At 25.7% G+C, this 18466-nt stretch overlaps 1 protein-coding gene across 1 annotated transcript; it reads right to left on the reverse strand.

Moving 5' to 3' along the window:
- Positions 1-7287: 7287 nt before the first annotated feature.
- On the reverse strand, positions 7288-9383 carry LOC145957516 (uncharacterized). The gene is made up of 4 exons (XM_083073789.1): positions 8648-9383; positions 8299-8399; positions 7793-8199; positions 7288-7543 (listed from the first exon to the last, which is right to left on the reverse strand). The coding sequence occupies exons 1-4, from the start codon at positions 9381-9383 to the stop codon at positions 7288-7290; spliced, it is 1500 nt and encodes a 499-aa protein (XP_082929915.1).
- Between the last annotated feature and the right edge of the window lie 9083 nt (positions 9384-18466).

An 18466-nucleotide genomic window follows, 5' to 3' on the forward strand; every position in this document is an offset into this window, starting at 1 on the left:
CGATATGCGCAAAATGTAATTTAATAGGCACCATAAAAAAACTAAAACAATTTTTTAGTGTTAATTAAATTTTGGATAACTTGTTGTATTTTTATAATTTTTAATATTTTATTTTCTAAAAATATTAATATTTTGATCAATTAATATTTTGGTCCGATTAAATAAAGTTGAGTTGTTTAGAAAAAGAACATGCAGAAGAAGAAAAAAAATTTATCGGTACCTATAGATTATACAGGTCTTAACTCTCTAAATATCCATTTTTTGAAAATAAAAAATAGTATTAAGAAAAAGAAAAATATGATAAATAACCCCTATAGTACATCTAGAACACTAGAACACTAGAACACTAGAACACATTAGCTAGGCATTCCTAAGCTAAAGGCCTATGTGGGCATGGTTCTAGTCTAGCTATATGACTATGGTATGGTATTCATATATATCCCAGATGAAAATTATATGAAGAAAAAAATGTCTTTTATCAGCTTTTTAATATATTATTTATTATGAGTTATACTTTTAATATTTTATTTAATTTATTACATTTATTTTCATCTTTTATCTCTTAAAATATTTATTTTTATTATTTATAAGTCGATTTGGTACTTTTATATATAGATTTGCTCCTTCTAAATTTATTATTGTTTTAATAGATAAAAAGACGTTTGAAATGAGTATAAAAATTAAAATAAATAACTAAAAGAATAACTTAGTTTATTATGTAATTAATTTAGCTTTAAATTAAAAAAAGTGTCATTATTCACTAATTAAAAGTATTTTAGGTTAAGTTAAGTTTGATTATTTTGTTTTAGTATAACAAGACACACATGAACAAATTTCATATAAGTAAAAAAAAAAGTTAAATAACATTCAAATTGATCAGACATAACTTTTATTTTTTTGGGGATAATAAACAGGTATATGGTGATTTTATAAAAATTATTTATTTATAAACATTTTTCTACTTTCAATATTCTCAACAAATAATCATTCTATCGAGCAACAAGTTTTTTTTATAATTATTATTATTATTATTATTGAATATATATACTCAAATATCGTTAAAACTTAAGTAATTCACTAAAGTACGTACAAGAGGAAAAAAAAATAATACACAATTTTTTCAAGGATAAATTACACTCTGTTATCTTCAGGTAGTTTCACTCGTTTTTTAAATAATTTTTCATTAGTTAGCTTGTATCAACTAACCCTCCATAACTTGAAAATAATTCGCTACGATATTAGTAATTGTAGTTTACACAATTTATGAATCGATTCATTGAAAATTTATTTTTTAGAAAGGTATCGTGTAAAAAAAACAGAAACCTTTGGAAACATGTTGAAAAAATATTAATTAAGCTACGAAAGGGAAGTATTAAAAAAAAAACTGAATAATAATCAACGTAAGTTAACTGAAAAGTAAACATTTTTACTTAATCTAAACTTGAAGGGGTTAAGTAATATGAAGAGAAAGTTAAGTTATGAATGTTATTTTTAAAATAAACGAAGAATAATTTAGTTTGTAATTAAAAATGTTTATAAGAACATAGAACGGTATAAAAAAAAATTTAGAAAGCAAGTTTTGTGAATATGATACACGTTTTGAGGCAACCAGAGGGTATATGTGTGTGTATGGGCCAAGAACGCGATGTAGGTGGTGCGGGTCCGTTGAATTGTTTCTTTCAATTAGTGACAAAGTTTGAATCTTTTGTTGAAATTGCTGAACTTGTTTTTAACTCTTTCACTTTTCTTTTAAGACTTTAAAGGATCATTACTTTCTTTTATAATGAGAAAGACACTACTTTTTTTTTTTTTCTTCCCGGGAGTATCCACTGCTGATAGCGGTAACTAATTTTCTCGCTATGTTGGAGGCACCTCAAAGAGTGGGATAGTTGACCCCAAAATTTAACGCGACTATATACACAAAGCATGATTCGAACCCCTGACCTTACTTAAGCATGGATCAATCTCTATCGCTGAAAGACATTACTTGAATATGTATGTTTATTTAAAGAAATAAAAAAAATAAAGATACAGATAGAGAGAAAAAAAATAGTTGAAAAACTATAGCAATTAGTTTTTATAATAGAGTCGAATGGTAAATAAAATGAAGAAAATTACAACGATATCCTTATAAATTGGGATGTTTTCATACAGTCAATTTTTTTAAATAAATAAAAGTGATATAAAATATTTTTTATTTTTTTTCCTTCTATGTTAAGTGATATATTCTTAACAAACAAATAATCTAAGTAATTAATTTATTAATTCTTTTCATCTAATATTGATTCAAATATTTTAAATCATTATGTAAAAATCAAAATAATTTTGAGAATAACACGATAAGATTCTAGTTGCTAAAGTTGAGAGAGATTTTGTAAATTTTTTATTCAATTTGCTCCTTATAATTTGTATACAAGTATAAAAAAAATTAATTTATCATGACTCATAATATATATAAAAAGTATTCTTACTAAATCCAATTTTTTTTGTATATATATATATATATTAATAATTTTAAAAAAATATAGATTGAAATGAAAAATATGAACGTATTAAAAAACAAACAATTATATATCAAATGTTTAAAAATTAAAAAAAAAATAAAAACCCTTTAAATATATAAGGATATGGTAGAATTTCTCAAAATAATTTTCACTTTAGAGAGATCAAATGTAGTACTACTCTACCAATGGCTTTTGTTAGTTTGGTCCATGTAATTTGAAAAACAAAAAGAAAACTTATTCAAGTCCTCTTTTCTTTTCTTTTTCTTTTTTGAATTTATTCAATCTCTCAATGTAATTAATGAATCTCTCAAATAAAACCCATATATATATATATATATATATATATATATATATATATATATATATATATATATATATATATATATATATATATATATATATATATATATATATATATATATATATATATATAACTTAATTTGTGATACAAATCTTACCTACACTATTATTGTTAGTTTGTGTGTATAAAAGCATAATATTAAATATAGTTATCCATGTCAATAATATAACTGGCCCGTAGTGCTCAGGTATTAAGCAAATTTCTGTATCTCCAGGGACGGAGCCAGGATTTCAATACTGGGGGTGCCATATAGGGGGTGCCATATAGTAATATACATATGAGTTTATATTAAAAATATGAGTTTATATTAAAAATAGGGGGTGCCATATAGTAATATATATGTATAAAAAAAAAAATTAAAATTGTTGGGGGGGGGCCGTGGCACCCGTAGGTCCCCCCTTGGCTCCGTCCTTGTGTATCTCTATACTTTATTTTATTCGTTTATTTATTTGTGTATCTATATATATACATAAAATTAGGGGACATATTGTTGAAGTGAATCTTTGTGAAAATATTTTTGTTTTCCATGAAAGTCAGTTTAATAGGTATTCGTAGGCTAAATGAATGAATTGATATATAATGTAAAAGAGTAGCATTAACTGGATTCTCTACTTAGGATAGTACTCTTCTTTTGAAAAAGTATTATCCTATTCCTATGGCTATAGGTAACCCTACAACAACGCTTTCAAAGCCTACAGTTCTCTAAGGGTTGGACCAAAAATTATAACCCCATGATTACTGTTCTATCCGTCGTCATTCGTTATCTTACGACTTCATTTATTTATTATTTTTAAATATTTATATTATTAATTAATTTTGTAAACTAATTATAAATTATGATAATTAATCTTAATTTAATATTATTTGTCTATATTTTATGTAATAATTTTGATTTTATCTAATATAATAAGTTGGTTAAATTAGTTGTGATTAATGTTTTTTTTATATATCTTTTTTGTTTTTATTGTTAATATAGTTATAATTTTAAAATATAAGATATAATATATATATATATATATATAAAATTCATTAATTTTTTACTTATTTTTTAATTTAAGTAAGTCAATTTGTTTAATCTATCAACTTATTATTCAATTTGTAGTAGACTAATCAAATCAAAAGATCTCTCAATCATTGGAATATGTGTTTATTTTATAAATTTTTTTCTTCTTATTTTATTGATGTAAAACCTTATTTTTATCCCAATAATATTATCACATGTTGTTCAACGAATTTAATTTTAATATACACAAATTAATTTCACATGTTAACTTTAATATATTTATTAACTAAGTAAAATTTTGAATTAGTATATTTTAAAAATAAAAATGCAATTTGTTAAAAAATTGATTTTAAAAAATTAATTATTTCTAATTAGAAAAATATGGTAGAAAATTCTTCACTTCACTGCAACAAACAAGTCAAATAATAATAGACATATAGTTAGTAGCGACCATGTGTTGTTCATGCTATAAATATTGTCAAATTTGATATCTTTATCCGATATTCATCATTATCAACAAAATATTCTTTAATAAAATTAATATCATGTATAAAAGTTTATGATATGAATGTATTTGCTCTTCCTATTTTCTACTAAATTATCACCTACTATCTTATTATTTTATTTTAAGTGAAGTTTCTGTTGAAATTTTTTGAATAGGAAAAATGTGATTGTCCTAGAGACGATCAATAAGATTTGGTGATGAATCATTTACAAAATAAACGAGTAAAATTTCAAATCAATAATATAATTATAAATAAAATTTATATTAAGACATTTTTTTTCTTTGTTAAAATACGTATTACTCATATATATTTTTTAATTTATCAAAATTATAATCAAAACACCAAAATTTGAATTTAATATCATGTGCATATGATATTGAATTAGTAAAGATAATACGTACGTGGTTATTATTGTTAGATATAAAGGAACAAGAAATTAGTAAACCTAACATGGCGCCGTCCAAAACGAAGGAAGCACATACATACGGTCGGTAATGAGCAGTTGATTCCCACACTAAGTAGCTGCTTTTACTGTTTTTTTTGAAGGAAAACGATGGTCAATTCGCCATTTAATTTATATCACACTTTAGAGTACTTGCTTATCCCTTGTTTTCCTCGTGATCTTCACTTTTTTCATTTCAATAAGATGAAATTTAGATACAATCTTTTAAATATGATTTATATTATTTTTTTATTTTTTTTATTTTGATAATATATACTTTAATTTAATATATATCTCATCAATATATATTTATATATACTATTAAAATTTAATTTCAATCTTTGTTAAAAAATAATACCAATCACACTTTAAAAAAATTTCACGTTAAGTTTGTCATTTTTTTTAATATACTATCACATCCATTCACAAAATCTTCACAAAATCTAAAAAGTCCAAATTTCATTAATTTCTTCGCAATTATTTCAACATGTTTTAATTCGTTGAATTAGTAAATCAATATTTATATTTTATATTTATTTTGACTATTCAACTATAAATTTAAACTAGTGGCATGGGTCTAGATGAATCATTGGCTAGTACATTTGCTTAGATTTGTAATTTCCTTGAATTTTATACAAAATCACTTATATATATAGAGAGAAAATTATTACAAATTTAAGTTGGACTTTTTCATTAGAGTGGTAGTAGAACTCTTTGGTTAAGGGACTATTTGACTTGCTTGAATGATGGAGGCACGTACAAAGATTATCTTTTTCAATGGAGCATATTATCACTTAGGGAAGGAAAAAATGAAGGAGATGCTATTTGTGAAGAATTTTACATCTTCCTGTCTTTGCTTTTAATAAGTTGGAATCCAAGTTTGATGAATAATGGAATTTTGAGCATCAACAAGTGTGTAGATTTATAAAGCAATTTGTTGATGATAATGTTTATAATAATTTTATTGCCAATGAGACACATGCGATAACCCTATGGCTTAAGCTCAAGTCCATGTATGTTTCTAAATCAGGGACTAATAAATTATATTTGTTAAAGAATTTTGTAGAGTTAAAGTATAAGGGATTCTCATTACAGATCACTTAAATAAATTTTAAGGACATTTTGATCAATTATTTGGAGTGGATATAAAATTTGATAAAGATTTATTAAGACTATTCCTATTAAATTTTGTACCTAATTCATGGGAGTTATTCCAAGTTTCCATGATCAGTGTTGTCCCAAATAGTGATGTTCCTTTGAAAATGGTAGTTATCTATAATGCTAGATATGTTATTTGTGATAGTTTTTATCTATTAGAAACTATAAAATTAATCGCCACAAATAATTATTTTTTTTGTAGTAGTTGTTGTTTGAAGTTGATGTATGCATTTGTTTTATTGGTTGAAAGATGATTTTTTTCTTTTGTCCTGTGTGATTTAGACTGAAAAATAAACTAAAATTTATTGTTAAACCTGTGAAAAAGAGACAAGTATTGATTATTAATTTTTATTGTGAAAGTAACATGATTTCTTTTAAAATGTCTTGTAACTTTAATTACCATATAATTTTGACAAGTGATTTATAGTGTGTAAATCAAAGTTTATTCTACTCACTCTTGTATTCGTATAAGATCATTTTTTTTGGACAGTAAAGATAATTATATTACTTAGGTACAAGGGGTACCTTAAACCCATATACAGTATACTTAACAAACCTACATAAGTACCTTTTCCTTTCTAAGGGAGGTTAATAGGTAATTTACCTTTAAACTAGTATAAATTACCAATTAACCAAGGTTTACACTTTAATATTTATGAAGGAAAATTCTCCCCTAGCTTGCTGCAAACCCGCAGTACCTGTGCCCATGTTAATATAACAAATTTGCACTTGTCAAATACATTTTATTTCACTTCCATCCTTTGGCCCCCATATAATCGACCACCCCTCACTTCTAGACTCAAGACATCACTATGTTGCCAAAGTGGTACTCTGACTTATTGTGTTTTGGCATCCCAAATCTGCATTGTCAACTTCATTTCTTCAGAATTGTTTAATTCCTCACTAGCTCTGTTTTCCTCAAGAATACCGCGAACCGTGTTTATTTCCATAAGCGAAACTCTAATCATTGAATCTTTGTGGTTCACCTCCCCTTCTTTTTTCTTTTGGCTTGAATTAGTTGCATAATGACAAAAGACACGGACCCAGATTAGAAGCCCATTGGGAGAATGAATACTTGAAGTTTTTGTTCTTACTGGACAGCCAGGATCATGAAGCAAAGAATATGTCCTCCAGCAACCTCACTTTATTAACCTGCCTTTCCTTAAATACACACTGATTTATAAGGTTCCAAATGCACCAAGTTGTGGCACACCACACTACTTGCCACTGTTCAATCTCCAACGTAGATTTCAGTGGTCTAGGTATAGCTAGAAAGTGTTGATCTATATGTTGAGGCTAGGGAGCAGGACAATTCAGCCAGGTAAGCCATTGATCCCATATTGTGACCACTTTAGAACATGTACAAAATAGATGAGGTGCAGTTTCAAGACTGGCTCTGCAGAATACACATAATCTATGTTGGGGCTCCACTTGAATATTCCTCCTAAGAAGGTTCTCCTTAGTTGGTAGAGCATTGATAAGCAATCTCCAGACAAACAAAGAGACTTTCGGAGGGACATGTAGTTTCCACATACATACAAATAGTTTTTGTCTTTCATTAGTTGTCCTCTGTGAAGTTAAGAGTTTATATGCAGACTTTACTGAAAATTCTCTTGACGGTTCAAGCTTCCAATACCAGTAGTCATTCTTCAACTTCTTCATGGAGAAGGTATTTAAGATCTGGTGTAGTGTCAAAATCTGATTTGCCTCCCAATCAAACCTCTCCCTCCTCCACCTAAACTCCCAAACCCATGTGTCATCTACCCACTCCCCATTTTGTGAACTGTATCCTGTTTTTGTTCAGAAATTAAGAATAACCTAGGATATAATACAACTAGGCATTCCTCGCCAGTCCACTTGTCCAACCAAAGCAGAGTTTGTTTTCCTTCCCCCATTTTCCAATCCTTCGAATTATCAAACCACTTGTCTTCATTATCGGCTCCACAAGCCTTAAGCACATCCCTCCACCAAATTGAAGCCTTAGTATTGTTGTAACCTGTGCACAAATTAGGCCGATCAGCACCATACTTTGATAACAACACATGTGCCCACGTTGAATCAGGATTATGAAAGAGATTCCACCTCCATTTTTCCAGAAGAGCTACATTAAAGGTTGCAATATTTTTTATTCCAAGTCCTCCCTCCTCTTTTGGCCTGGTAACTTTTTCCCATCTCACCCAAGCTATCTTCCTTATGTCTTCTGAGTACTCCCATAGGAACTTCCTCTGAATAGAGATAATTTGTTTTACCACACTCTTTGGAGCTCTAAAAAAAGAGAAATAGAAGAGTGGCAAGGAAGTTAGGATAGAGTTGATTAAACATACCCTCCCTGCCATGGAAAGTGATTTGTGCTTCCACTTTGCCAACTTCTTGTTATACTTACTAATTATACGTCTCCATGTCTCTATTCTCCTCGGATCTGCCCCTAATGGGATGCCCAAATAATTGAAATGTAGTTGAGTCACGCTACAATTTAGTAGGCGTGCAAATCCTTCTATCGTATTCCTTTCTACTCCTATCCCCCCAAAACTACTTTTAAAAAAATTCACTTTTAGACCAGCCACCAATTCAAAGCACCTAAGGATACTCTTCATAGTGATGACATTCTGAATTGTTGCTTCTCCTATAAAAATTGTATCGTCTGCATATTGTCCCTCATCAATCCTGTTAGACCTTCCACCACAATAGTGAAGAGAAATGGCGACAAGGGGTCTCCTTGTCTGAGTCCCCTACTCATTTTAAATTCCTCTGAGGGACTGCCATTGATTAACACTGAAACATGAGCTGACTCCAAGCATGCCCGTATCCATTGAATCCATTTAGTGTCAAACCCTAGTCTTCTTAGCATATATAAGAGGAACTCCCAATTTACTGAGTCATACGCCTTCTCATAGTCCACTTTAAAAAATGTACAGCTTTTCTTTTCCTTTTTGACTTCATCCAGAGTCTCATTTGCAATCACCACACTCTGCAGTAAATTCGTCCCTTCTAGGAATGCACTTTGCCTATCATCGATTACTGATGGTAGTACTTTCTTCAATCTATTAGCCAAAATCTTAGCTAGGATCTTGTACAAGCAACCAACCAATGAAATAGGCCTGTAATCACCTAAAGTTTGGGGATCATCAACCTTAGGTATTAACGTGATGAACGTTGAGTTTGTACCTTTTGGTAGTTTACCATTTGCATGAAATTCTTTCATCATTCTCACGATATCCTCCTTCACAGTTTCCCAAAAAGATTTGATAAACTTGAAATTGAATCCATCTGGACCTGGACTCTTGGAACTATCACAATCCCAAACTGCCATTTTGATCTCCTCTAGACCAATATCAGCTGTTAATTGACGTTTCTCCCTGTCTGTGATCATAACATGGCAGATATTATAACATACAAGCTCAAAAAGCATAATAGTAATATATTGTTTGTGTTAAATAGTTTTACATTATGATTTAATTATAAATTATCATTTATGTAAGATCGTTAACTTTTATAACAAATACTTAAAAGTTATATTAATAATAATTTATGATTAATTTACAATGTAAAATTTTCATCACCCCTAAACTCATAATATATAATAGATATTTGCTATCAAAATACAATCATTTTCAGTTAACCGCTCATACTATATATATATATATATATATATATATATATATATATATATATATATTTTTTTTTTTTTTTTTCATATCTTGACTTGTATATAGAGTTATAGATGCGGAGACAAATACTCCACTACTACTTCATTTTTGTTTTTACATACATACAACAACTCTATAGTTAACTTGCTATAGGTTCCATTCATCAAGATATTGATTTAGACTTAGCCATGGGCATTAAAAATGTGAAACAATCATTGCATAGACACAATTTAAATATGAATATAGAAAATATATTAACACGTTCCGAGTTTTCATTTTCTGGGTAGAAATTTTGTCAATGTTATGAAATTAAACAATGGAAAATAATGCAGTAATGTTTTTTAAAAGATTATTAACAACACATTTAATAATTGCTTAAAATGTAGTAAAAATTATAAATTTTGAGTGAGATTTTTTTTAAAAGGAGTGAGATTCATATTTTTATAATTTTCAATAAATTTTTGTTTAGTAGTCTAAATTGACACATATTTTTAAACATGTTATTATTTTGTATGAAACAAATTTTGATACATATGAATCACTCTTTGTACATTTTGTTTCAAAAATATCTTCGTGCCATTAAACATGTTGATTTATTTCATCTGATATCACGTTATTTCTTATGATTAATTTTTTTTTATCAAATAGAAATCACAATATAATAACAAAGTTTAAATTTAATATGATTTTGTGTATACCACCCTAATAGCTAAGGGCATCTCCAATCACTACAAGAAAAATGCTGATTTTTGACGGAAATTTTCGACGGAAATAGACAAATTTCCGATGGATTTTTCTTTTTCCGACGGATTTCTGACGGATTTTAATCCGTTGGAAAAAGTATTCCGTTGGAAATTTCTGACAGAAAAATTCGTCGGAAATTGCTGTCAAAATTTCCGACGAAAAAATGCGTCAGAATTTTTTTTTTATTTTTAATTTTAATAAATTTATTAATGTAACAACTCTCATATTTAGCCTCTCAAGGGTTCTATTTCACAATATTTCACTGTTTAGCATGTTTTATCCTTACTTGTGCAATTTCTGGGAGACTTCCCAGAATGTCACCCATCCCAGTACTACTCCAGGTTTCTGGGAGACTTCCCAGAATGTCACCCATCCCAGTACTACTCCAGGTCAAGCACGCTTAACTGTGAAGTTCTGATGAGTAAGCTACCGAAATGTCTATGTGTGTTGTCAGTATAACTTGTACAAATTAATTCATTTAAGTCATCCTCAAATATACAATCTTATATTTGTACTATAATAATAATATATAATAATTTTATATTACAAATAATAATAATAATAATAATAATAATAATAATAATAAATTTAATTTTTATTTATTTATATGTACTTACTTTTATAATTAACATCTACTTATTTTTATTTAAAATTATAATTTAAATTATTTAATTTTATAATTTATAATGATAATATAATTTATAAAATTATAAATATTTATTTATTACATACTTATAAATTAAATTTTAATATTTTAAATAAATTATTAATTAATTTAATATATTTATTTACCTTAAATCAAACATATAAAATTCAAAAAATGTATTTATCCTTTTTTTTTTCTTCTAATTATCAACTATTAATAAAATACTAACTTAAAATTTTATCTAATTATATATAATATTTTGTATATATATGATTTAAGAATAAAATATTTTCAATTTAACAGTTGAATTCACAAAATTCACATTTAATATAAAGTTATTAAGCGGTGTATATTAAATGTGACTTTTAAAAGTATTACACCACTCAATAACTTTATATTAAATGTGAATTTGGTAAATCCAACTGTTAGATTGAAAGTTCATATCTCTTATAGATTATATATACAAAACTTTATATTAATTCAAGATGATTTGATACTTCATTCTTATAAAACAAAATTGATGTAATATATTCATTTCAAAATACACTAAAATATCAACTCTTGGATTATCTTCCAGTTGTTGTTCAATTTTAACAAAATTTGATATATACGTATAAAGTGATATGAACTTTCAATTTAACGGTTGGATTTATAAAATTTACATTTAATATAAAGTTATAGAGCGGCATAATACTTAGTAAAAGTTACACCGGTATAATTATAACCCCCTATATTATATATATATATATATATATATATATATATATACATACATATATATACATGGACAGCTGCACGTTTGAAATAGTGAGGCACTTGCCCTCACTACTATTTGACATATACATAATTTTTTATCTAAAAAAATAATATATTTTAAAAAAAATTATATTCTAATAATAGATTCAGAAAAAATGTTTATTTATTTGATATCTGTCAAATTTTTGAAGGAAATTAATTCTCATGTGATAAAAAAAATTTCTTAATAATGAATTAATTTTTTTAAAAAAATATAATTATAATATATATATGTATATATATATATATCTTAATATTCACATAGATAATGTAATATATTAAAACAAATAATTTTTTGATAAAATAAAATTTATAGCATGCATGTTTCTCTTTTGTTTTTTTAATTTATTATATATGTTGATTGAAAAAATCAAAATAGTAAAATTGTATACATTGATTAAAAAAATCAAAATAAGAATAATCATAAGATTTATATTCCATTTAGAATTCTTATTATAAGATATATTTTAAAATAAATTATCATCTAAAAATAGATATTAGATATTAAAAACATATTTATATCATAAATAAATTAAACTTTATTTTTATAAATTTAACATATTTATTTTTATATTTTTAATAGTGTTAAATTATTATAAAATAAGTATTTATGATTGTAGTTCTACCCAAATATTTAAAAATTGTTTATGATAGATAAATAAGTCATACTTAAAATATATGTTTTTAAAGAAAATTAGGTTCAAACTAAGTAAATTATAATAAAATATAGTATGACCTAATTTATTTTCATCTTTAATACTAATCGTAGATATAAAAAACTTGTAATAAATAATTATAATATATATTTATACCTTTAAAAGATATATAAAAATTTTAATACTACAAATATATATAAGAAATTAAAAATAAGAAATTAAAAAAAGAAATTAAAAATAAAAATTAAAAATAAGATTTCCGACCGGAAATTTTTGACGAAATAAATCCGTCAGAAATTTGCGACGGAATATTCCGTCGGAAATTTTCTGTTAGAAATTTTTGACGGAATTATTTTTCCGTCAGAAAGGAAAGTTTCTATCGGAAATTTCCGACGGATTTAAATTTCTGTCGAAAATTTTTGACGGAAAATTTCTGACGGAAAATTCTGTCAGAAATTTCCGACAAAAATATAAATCCGTCGGAAATTTCCGACGGATCCATATCCGTCGGAAATTTTCCATCGGAAATTTACATTTTTCTTGTAGTGAATGAAAACAACTCATTTAAGTTGCTTCATGCATTGAAAAATGAAAAAAGTGGTCTCTAGTGTGCCATATCAGCATTAAACAACTCAAACACAAATTTACTTCAATGGTAAGAAACTTTAAGAAATTCAACTTTTAGAATTTTTTTTCTAATTATTTATGAACAAAATTTAAATTTTTATTAAAAAGGATAATTACGCTACAATGAAAGAAAATAAATTATGAGAAAAAATACACAATAAGTAGATATTAAAAATAAAATAAAGCAATAATAAATACATAAATATTATACGAAATTAATTTTCATCATTATTATTTCTGAAACGTTTCTAAATATGTTCAATAAGCTATCTGCTTAAAATCTGGTAAGGAACGGTTGCTTGAGGAAGCAACTCTCTCTCTTCTTCAAGCAACTCATGTTGCCACGTCAAAGTCCTCCAATGACAAGAAACCGGAATTTGAGTTGTTTCATAGGACAAGCAACTCCCATTGGAGTTGCTCTAAACGGATATGAAGATGATGTCAAATTAAAGTAATTATGATTTGCATTAATTAAGATAATTATGATCAATATATTATTTTTATTTAAAGTAATTGATGATTTTAATATACACCCTTATTCAAAATTATATTATGTTCAAATTAAGATCGTTTAAAATTAAGGAAAATAATATTAGAAACTTCTCTATGTAGAATAAATCTCACTTGTTTGTAGACAATTTTACAACTTTTGAGGACAACAGTCCAATTAAAAATTACTATAATTTAAATAAAGTAAATCAAAGTTTGTGAAATAAATTAAAATTCCTTAATCATCATAACTACCGAAAAAATATATAAATAAAAGTTATGCCTCATCCTATGCAAGAACCATTGACGGATCCAGGTAGAGTATAGTGGGGGCACTTGCCCCCACTATTATTTGGTACATACATATTTTTTTATTAAAAAATAATATATTTTAAAAACTAAAATTTATATTTTAATAAAATAATTATATATGTAAATTATAATATAAATTTATAGGAAATGTTTATTTATTTAATATTTTTAAAAAAATTTAAAAAGTTTAATTATAATATATATATATATATATATATTAATTCTATGTAATATATTGAAAAAAGTTAATTTTTTAAAAAATAAAATTTGTAGCATACATATTTATCTTTTGTGTTTTCTATTTATTTTATACGTTGATTAAAAAAGTCAAAATAAAAAATATTGAAAGATTTATGTTTTATTTAGAATTTTTAATATAAAATATATTTTAAAATAAGTTATCATCTAAAAATTTATATTAGATATTAAAAATATGTTTATATCATAAATAAATTAAACTTGATTTTTATAAAGTTTAACATATTTATTTTTATGTTTTTATTAATGTTAAATTATTATAAAGTAGGTTTTTGGGATTGTATTTCTAACCAAACATTTTAAAAATCTCTATGATAGATAAAAAAGTCATATTTAGGATAATAATTTTAAAAAAAAGTAGATTCAAACCTACTAAATTATAATATAATCTAGTTTGATCTAATTTATTTTCATATTTAATTAAATATAAAAGATTGTAAAAATAATTATGATATATTTATATTTTTAAAAGTTATATGTAAAATTTTTAATATTATAAATACATAAATACATATTACCCCCACTATCTAAAGTTTCTGGATCCGTCACTGGCAAGAACCATTGTAAAAAAATTATGCTTCATAATCGTAGTCACTCAGCAGTACATAATCAAACAATTTCATATGAGCTTGAAAATTTCCATTTTTTCCATGATACATCAAGGCCAAAACCTAAAAAAGTTAAACATAGTGAAAGCATAGATCATGTCAATTATTTAAGCAAGTAATTATAGTTAAAAACTAATACATGTCTGTAAATTAGAAATCTTTTATATTTAGAGATGAATGTATTGAATAATATATAAATAACAAAGACTCATAACTATGATAATTTAATATTTTAAGATATGATATCAAATTCACTTATGTAATATATGTATAACATAAGTGGGAAGGTTGTTTTCATTCAAGTAAAGAGGTTACACATGAAAATTTAAATAGAGAATTACATAAAGGTTGTTGCAACTCAATATAGAAAAGATAAGAAAATTTGAATTGAAATCAAATCTTAATAAGATGATAAAATAACAGCAACAATAGTTTGAATAAAAACTAATGTTAGCAAAATGGTAAAATAACAACAACAATAATTTGAATGAAAGCCAATAAAAACAGCTGGATTCTGTTGGCACTCCTACAATTTGCTTATTCTGAATTTAATGTTCCAATTACAAAGGGTTAAGATACATTTTTATCAAAATTAAACATCAATGACTTATATATATGTACTCGTATAAGTTGTCTTTGACAATGTAATTTTTGTCCACCAACACGACGACACGCGTTGTCTAACTCTTATAATTCATCAATTAAAGACGACCAAGAGGTGTAATTTAGTAAGTAAAATTGGCTGTCTTGATGGTGGATCTCAGTATGAATGAGCTGCAAATAAAGTTTCATACAAAGTCAATTTCTGGAGACAAAATTACATGCATTGTCGTGATAAATAAATGGATATGCCATCTTTGGAAGGCGAAAATCTTTACTCATTGATTGAATTAATTTTGCTATAAATAAACAAAATTCCACTTTGTCTGTGCATGGTGTAGGTGCTTTTGTTCTCTCTTTTATTTTTTCTTAGCAACCAATTACAAAAGAATATTTTGACCACTTGCCTTATTGGTCCACCTACGTAACTTAACTAAACTCAAAAAGGGAATCAGATTGCCAATTAGTTAGACTCCACCAGAAGAGAACTTAGTGTAAAAATCGTAACTGCCAAATACTTATGGACATTATTTTTAGGTAAACTATAAATGTGTAATGTATACTTTTTTTTTTTTTTTTTATTTTAAGAAAGTAACGTATACTTAAAATTCTTGATACACACATAATATCCGATCAAGACTTTGTAGAGATGCAAATTCTTGAGCTCTCGTTTCCCTATGGTTGTTAGACTTTTAATCCGTTTGAGAGTCTGTATCACATGTATATATATAGCTAAAAGGAAAAGGACCTCTTGTTTTTCAATGAGTTTTATTATTTGAACATCTAAGAGTTGACATTTTATGTAACATTATGCACAACTTATATTTTTCTGACTTTTTCTTTATCCTTTTCATATATATATACCTTAAAAATACATCTCCAAGAGTCAAAACGATCGATATTTTGCTGGCCATTTTTTATGTTTTGAAAAACATTTCCCTTTCCTATTCGGTAGGTGCAATTCTTTGAAAGTGCTAAAATCTTTTTAGTTTTAGGTGCAGCATTCTCAATGGCTCAACGGTTTGTATGTGGTGCGTGTTCATATTGGTTTGGTTTAAGAATATGTTTAATATTGGTAACAATTATTTCACATCACTTTTCTCGTTTTCTTTTAAATGAGTGTTGTAATCCAATTTCATCGGAAAAATGCAAAATTTGAAAGAAAAAATAATGATAAAAATGGTTTAAAAGAGAAAATAAAAAATAAAACACAATACAAAACGAAAATTTAATTAGAAGAGATAAAATAATGAGATGTATATACACTCTTATCTAAGTAAATAATTTAGAAGAAAAAAGAGAGAGAAGATTTTGAAGTTTTTATATTCAACATCATAAGCTCACAGCAATATCATAATTTTTTTTACTATAACTATTCATTTAAAGTTATATTTATATATTCAGAAAATTTGACGAATATATTTATAATTGTTAAGAGAAAAACAAAGTGAGATTTAATTTTTAAGTATATCAAGATGTGGAATTTGGATCATCTCCTGCAATATTCTTTCTCCAGCTTCTCTCTAGCAACATTATTAATAACCATTGGATATATCTAATAGTTCAAATTTAATCTTATAATTAATGTAACTTCTTAAATAATTTTTATAAGATTAAATTTAAGCCATTAGATATATCCAATGGTTATTAATGTTGCTTGAGAGAGACTGGAGAGAGAATATTGCAGGAGAGAATCCAAATTCCAAGATGTGACAATAGTTAAAAAGATGGTTAAATAGAAGTGACATCTTTTAACTTTTTAAAATTAAGAATATAAGTTGTAAAAATTTGATATATTTTAATTTCTTTTTTTGATTAATTTTATACTTTTTATAATAATATAATAATTAAAATATTCAAATTAATTGACTTGGATGTACACTTCTATTAATTTTACGATAATGCATGAATTGTGATAGTTCATAAATTCTAAGATTTAACAAATATAAAAATTATTTATAAAAAAATAACACAAACATTTTTTACCAAAAAAACTATGTACTCGGATACATAAGTAGGAAATCATTCTTGTTGAGTAAAAAAAACAAAAACAACAATATTGTGTCTCCTTTTTTTTTATAACAATAATAATACTAATAATAATTTTAATATTCATTAAAATAAAACATATATACTTGTTAAATAAAATATATTTGATTGTCATAATTAATTTTATTAATTTGTAATAAGATAAATATTTTAAAATTACAAACAATTTACCTAATTAATTAGAAGTAACCATCTTTTACGTATCGTAAGATACTAATACATTTTTTACTCTCTAATTCAAAAATCTATTTTCGTAGAGATTCTTTTATTTTATAATTTTTGTTTTAATTTTCTTTCTTAAAATAAACATCACGATTCCCTTTTTTAAATTCATTTTTCTCGTTCCGTGACGACCTTGGTTTCTACACTGAGTTTCCTTTATTTAATTATTTTATTCTTTCACTCACGACCTAATGTTTTATCACATTATTCTGTACTAGTTTTGTAACCATCGTTTCCGAAACAGTTTTATGTTGAAGAAGTCAGTCAAATCAGCCTTTCAAACAATTATATACGAGCCCTACTCACAAAAAAACCAACAAAAAAAAAAAACAGAATGAATATCACAGTTTCCTACCTTTAGAGAAAAGCAAATAAGCCCACCAAACATGTCCCAAAATGAGCCCACAAAGACAAGTATAAAAGTAAAGTACAAATCGTACATACAAAACCATAGATCAAAAGAACCACACATGCATCTATATTTATTAAGAGAGATTTGTTAGGTTGGGGAAGGTTTTTTTTTTTTTTTTTCGTCACCAACTAGAAGTTACGAATTAATCTCTCAAAATATAAAATTCATTAAAGAATTTATGTCTCCTACTCGAATAGTAAAATATATTTAAAGGACTTGTTTCTCTTACAAAATGTTTATTTTAAAGAGGAAGAAAAGAATGTTAAATCTCGTAAAAAAAATGTTATTATTTTCTAACGTTTTTATAGGCACGCACATTAAATGAACTACAATACGTAAGAATTGTCTTAATAAATTAATTTTTACGGACTATTAATGATTAGTCGCAAAACAATTTATCCATATAATAAAATACCAATAACTAACT

This window comes from Cajanus cajan, chromosome 4 (assembly GCF_000230855.2).
Source record: "Cajanus cajan strain Asha chromosome 4, NIPB_CcT2T_4, whole genome shotgun sequence".
NCBI classification, from domain to species: Eukaryota; Viridiplantae; Streptophyta; class Magnoliopsida; order Fabales; family Fabaceae; genus Cajanus; species Cajanus cajan.

Bases quoted from the DNA above. Each gene is read 5' to 3' on its own strand.
- LOC145957516 (XM_083073789.1), bottom strand. From the start codon at position 9,383: ATGCTTTTTGAGCTTGTATGTTATAATATCTGCCATGTTATGATCACA. The intron at 8,200-8,298 runs GTATGTTTAATC...ATCTCTATTCAG, and splicing joins CACTTTCCATGGCAGGGAGG to AGGAAGTTCCTATGGGAGTA. The intron at 7,544-7,792 runs GTTATTCTTAAT...TTAACTTCACAG, and splicing joins CTAGTTGTATTATATCCTAG to AGGACAACTAATGAAAGACA.